We start from the raw sequence: 5,571 nt of genomic DNA, 5'->3' as shown, positions 1-5,571 counted from the left end.
AAAATTAAACCCTGTTCAAAGTACGAGTCTAGCTCACCATCTAGCTCGCAGACACGACCTTGCAGGTTCAACGCAGAGGCCTGCATATAATGATTAATTGCAGTTTGCAGACATAATAGGACCGCAAGACTTAGGACAGTTAACGTAGTGATTGATGCTGAAGATGATTGGAAAGACATTTAGCAGGAGCTTCAATGCTTAATTACATGCAATGTCACCATAATGAAATCAGAATGTGCGAGTAGTGATCATCTGTTTGTGTAGTTGAACATACTGAGAAAGTACTATTTATTTCTTCAAGTATCGAAATATTTATGTGCCTGAAAATTGTTATAAACTTCTTGCCGGAAAGTTGTACACAAAGTATTAGCCAAGGCAATAAGAAGCCTCCGTAACTGATTGTCATGTTATTTAGCTTTTCCGGAGCCCTCGTACTCTTCTGATATCTGGGCCAGAGAAAGCATCAGGTTCGATATCATATCCTTCCATGGCTGAGATCACTGCTTGACTCTAGTAGTAGGTGCCTGTGAATCAGGTTCAAAGGCTGCTAGGTTTGTGCTCTTCAGAGGCATCTCATGGTTATGTTTTCCTTCATATGTTGTAATAAAAGCTCTTGGATCATCTGATACTCTTTCCACATGCTTGCGAACATTGCATTTGATACTGGTACATCTATAGTAACTCCTGCAAGATGGTTTTTAATGTGCTGTGAGCAAATTTCGAGGAAAGTATCACACTGGAAAAATGCAGCAAGTCCATGGATATACTAGAAAACATAAGGAGGGTCTGTTAACCTCAATCAAAGAGATTAGGAGGTGACTAATCATTCAGAAACAACCTAACTGTAGCAGTGGTATGATGTCCCTATATCCTAATGCAAATATGTGTGGGATTGATCAAATATTATGAAAACAACCAAAAACGTTCGTCTTCCAGAGGTTTTTGAAGGCCATATTAGAATCAGAGATGAAGAAGAGCTTGCAATATACATCTCAAACAAGTCATTAGGTCTCAACCTGGGATATGGATTCCCCTTCACAATCTTCTGCCCATATTTTCTCCATCGAAAACCATCCCCCAGAATCTCAGAATCTGTGGAACTTTGCACCACTACACGGGGCTCTTGTACTCCCTCCCCTGACATGCCACCTTCAGTGGATTGTATCTCAGTTTTCCTATAAGAAGAGAGAGTATTTCCATTACATAAGAATGAAGAGAATAATTTCAAGGGTGATAAATGTAGTAAAATTAAACAGGCATCAGGTCATGGCAAAAGCTTATTGAATTTATTGTAGTGAGGTAAGGGTGTGAAGGGTGGGAGGAAGAAGCAAAGGCAAGATGGCATAAAAAGTAGTGAGGTAAGAATGTGAAGGGTGGGAGGAAGAAGCAAAGGCAAGATGGCATAAAACTAACTTGGATTATTTCTTTTGATGATCCAATTTAGCAGAAAACAACACAGTGAAAGTGAAATATTTTATTTTTAATGGTGAAGTGAACGCCTATAGTAGCTGATTTTCAAATCTATTCACGAGTAGCTTATCTCTTACCTTCTTTTACTTTTAGGTTCATCATTGGCTCCCTCCAATCCCTTGCTTCCATCATCACATTCCCCGCTGACACCACATGAGTTCTCAGAAGTTCCCGTACCAGCATTAATTGTGCCGGTTCCAGCAGGATCATAAGATGGTGGAGCTTTACCCTGATAAATTGAATGCACTGGTAATCCAATTTCATTCTGATTTTCTTCTCTACCTTCAGAGCCTTCATTTCTTTCATTGAGTTGATTACTCCATAATGGGATGCTGTTCCTATCTGGAGCATTGCCATCAGATAATCCTTGTGTTCCTGATGAGTTGCGCTTTGGAGGCTGAGGCTTTGAATGGTTGTGTTCCCCTTTGTAGACAATTTCTGCAATCTGCCCGTCAAATGATCTTTCAACCTTCTTTTTCACTGGACAGTTTGGATAGGTGCACTTGTAGTAGCTCCGTGGATATTCACTTCCTTTTACTTGCTTTTGTCCATATTTCCTCCAATTATAACCATCATATGAAGGTCGGTCCCCATTAGATGCATGAGATAAAGTTTTTGGATCCTCCTCCTGGTTCAGAGATGTTAACCTTAAGGGTTCAGTTGTGTGGTCTGCTTCTGCAGGGGATGGAATATTTTGATGAAGATTTGAGGTAAGCTGGGATGAGAAATTGTGTTTATCTTGTTTTGAAAGCCGAGGACGAGTCTCAACTGGTTGTAACATTTGTTGTGAATTAGTATTGAAGTTTCCCTGGTCAAAAGAAACTCTTGCATTAGTGTCTGAAAAAAAAAAATACAAACAGCAGTTGCTAGGCTACCATAGCAGAAGAAGTTAAAAATGGGTAGAATTTTGCTACTGACCATATTCGCCAGTAGAGAAACAGTTGCCTTTGACACAAGCTTTGCCTGTGGTTTATATATGATAGTGGCTTTGCTACCAGTACTTGAAACTTTATTAAACGAATTGCTAACTGCTGTTCCAGAGAGTCCAGCCTGAAAGTGTCCAAGAACATCAAGTTCAGAAGGCAAGAATTCATAATGGAAAAGGGCATTCAGAGGAGCTACGTGATCACCTGTGAAGAAACCAGTGCACCTGGAGCACGATTCACCATTGGCCTGAACCTCACTGTTTTTGGTCTAATGGCAGCAACTGTTGTTCCAGAACAAACATTAGAGGGTGTGGTATTGATGGCACCCGCAAGCAACTCTGAGAAAGATGTAAAATTTGAGTAAGTAGGCCTGGAAGCTACTGGTTTCGCTATAACCACCCTCTCTGATTCCTTGATCTCCATTTTCAATAAATGTCTGGAATGTCAATTATAATTTACAGGCAAACGTGTAAGCGACAGCCATTTCAGCATCGAGGGAAACTTGGAAGTCCTGTCTTCTTAAACCTCAACTCACATTCAACTCAATGCCAGCAGAACGTAATAAGGCCGCAGAGATGGAAACATGATTTGGAGACGCTCAGGAAAGCACTACTTCTGTTTGTTTGAGACCTGCATTATGAAATAAATAGGTACGGAAATTATATTGATGGCAAATACAATTTGATGACTAAATTTACAAGTAGGTAGAATAGACCTCTGCCATAAATAGCACAACAATAACAAAAAAAATCATCATCCATGACTCATTGTGCACTATCTCAATATATAATAGCATTGAACCGAAGACACTAGCTCTCATTTCATATATCAATGGAGTATTCTATAATTTGTCTTGCTTATTCTTTACGAAAGGAGAAAACATGCTAAAAGCTGCCAAGTAAAGTACAAACTAGTCCTAGGAACATCTCTCTGCAACTCTCAGCTATTCATTTCTATTACTGATGTTTTATGCGAGTGGAAAGTGAGGTAAAACATAGGACTAATTTCCCAAACAACTCCATCATGAATGATTCATCTTCTTCCAATTTGGGGAATATAGAAATCGTCTTCTAGAAAAAGTTAAACCTTTCCAATTAAAACATGAATAGCAGGTGCAACCATGGAAACATTTCCAAGAACACCAGTCCAATTAAAAATATGAGCGCTTTAAGCTGTTCCCGATGTACCTAATTTGATAGAAAATACAATTTGAAGAGGACCTCAGCAAGTAAAACATTGGCAAAAATCCAAGGAATACTCACAAAACAGAAACAAACAAAACAACCGTGAGTGGATGGGCCAATAACCACATTTGTTGAAAGTAAAAGAATCCCTAAAAAAACCCTCTAAATGATAAGGACTTGAATGAATCTTTGGTCTCTGGTTGCATAGAAAAACTTATTTCAGTCTCCACAATCTCAGAACTTGTAAGCAATGCTTTCCATCATCATGAAGAAAAACTTAGAATTTTGCTTTGACTGCCCAATTATTGCTGCAAATTCACTCACTCACTACAGTTGGGCAAAAAATCACATCACACATCTACTATTGCGATTTCCCCTTGCAATCACTACTTACGGTTACCTAATATCCGCGAGAAACTCAGGCTGTATCATTTGGTTACTTCTGATATTCCGCTAGTGACCATGAATCTTCATAATTACCTTCCTAAAGCAATAAAAATCTGGGATATAGGCTGACGAAGCATAAGAAAACTTGGGATCTTCTCCTCGAAACCATCAACATCTCTCATAAGCCTTTAAGCTCCCCAGCTTGCAAAATACATTCATCTGGACATGGGTGCACTTTTAATCTCTAGGCTCTCGAATTAGCCAAATCTATAACCAATTTTTATTATTGTTTTTTAAGGAAAAAAATTATTCAACAGAAAAGGAAAAAAAAAAAACCCAGAAAGATAGGATCTTTTTTACAAGCACTAACTCCCAAAAATTACAGCAAAATTCAAGTAGTGTAATGAAAGTGTTTATCTTTGAAAGTTAGCGGAACTACCATGAAAACAAGTATAGTTTTTAACATTAAATAAAACACTCTCCGTAATCTGAAAGAAGAACAAAGGGCTGTAGAAAAGGTTCAAAGACCGGAAATCTTAAGAAGAGAGAGAACACGAACACAAACCATAGACAGATTCTAGCTAAAAGAAGGCAGAAAAGAGCAAGAGGTAATGGAAACTAACCAGAATGGCTATAAGTAAGAAACTAGTAAGGAGTTTCAATGCTTCCGTAAGATCTCATTTACTACTATCTCAGTTTACAAAACTAATCAATCTATAACCTGCATTTGCAGAACCAAGAAGTTCGTGAGAAAATCACCAAACTTTCAATAAGGAAACTGAAAAACGTGACACAGAATGAGAGAACTTGACCTTGGAGACGAGAAATCCTTGACTCAATTCAACAGATGACAAGTGATTCTCTCAGACTTGTATTTCTAGAGATGTATAACATAATCACCAGCTTGTCTTTTTAAACTACTGCTTTTTTTTTTCCAGCTAAAAACAAACCTACAAAAAAAATAATCATTCTCTAGTTTTTGAATGAGTAATAAGGTAGTTGGACACAATGAACAGTTCCCTTGTTAAAAAGCCATGGGGGAGAGAGAGAGAGAGGGTTTGCGTTGTCTTAAATGGCTCTGCAAGTGAACTGGGAGGCAATATTTGCTCATTGGGCATAATAAGAAAAGGTTGCAGGAAGCAGAGTGAGGGAAAATCTCAACTAACTCTTTTTATTATTTATTTATTTTACGTGAGTATAGTTTTTTTATACAGCATTTAGTATTATTATTATTATTATTTATTATAATACTGCATTAATTAAAAAGAAACTAAAAGGATTCCTAGTAAAGCATTTATTATTGTATACATGGATTTATTTTTATTTTTAATTGCAACAATTAAATGTAATTTTATCAAATATAATTAATATAATTGACATTGAAAGCGGGGAATAGTATATATTTTCTTTTTTGTTATTTGCACGATGAAAGTATTAATATGCTCTTGGAAGCAGAAATTTAAGCATGGAAAGGCACGGCTCCTTTTGACTTTTTCATGTTAATTACACAATAAAATTTCCTCAATGTTTTTGAATTAGAATTGTTTTTATCATGGTAAAGGTGTTTTTATCATTTTATTTTTTTTAATTATGGAGTTTTAAAG

General features: G+C 37.0%; 1 protein-coding gene across 7 annotated transcripts; it reads right to left on the bottom strand.

Annotated features, from left to right (window-relative positions):
* Window positions 1-396: 396 nt before the first annotated feature.
* On the bottom strand, window positions 397-5,088 carry LOC118048533 (WRKY transcription factor 44). Of its 7 annotated transcripts, XM_035058278.2 has the most exons (9): window positions 4,780-5,088; window positions 4,591-4,688; window positions 4,061-4,186; window positions 2,932-3,026; window positions 2,601-2,832; window positions 2,389-2,520; window positions 1,548-2,278; window positions 1,017-1,175; window positions 397-684 (listed from the first exon to the last, which is right to left on the bottom strand). In XM_035058278.2, exons 5-9 carry the CDS (start codon window positions 2,817-2,819, stop codon window positions 498-500), a joined length of 1,428 nt encoding a protein of 475 aa, XP_034914169.1. In that variant the 5' UTR covers window positions 2,820-2,832; window positions 2,932-3,026; window positions 4,061-4,186; window positions 4,591-4,688; window positions 4,780-5,088; the 3' UTR covers window positions 397-497. The 7 variants fall into 7 exon arrangements, with proteins under 7 accessions (XP_034914169.1, XP_034914168.1, XP_034914163.1 ...); XM_035058277.2 differs by lacking the exon at window positions 4,061-4,186; XM_035058272.2 differs by having other exon boundaries at window positions 2,601-3,026; window positions 4,780-5,087.
* Between the last annotated feature and the right edge of the window lie 483 nt (window positions 5,089-5,571).

This window comes from Populus alba, chromosome 6 (genome assembly GCF_005239225.2).
Source record: "Populus alba chromosome 6, ASM523922v2, whole genome shotgun sequence".
Lineage (NCBI taxonomy): Eukaryota > Viridiplantae > Streptophyta > Magnoliopsida > Malpighiales > Salicaceae > Populus > Populus alba.
Note: the sequence above shows the minus strand (reverse complement) of the source record. Positions and strands in the feature narration are given on the sequence as shown.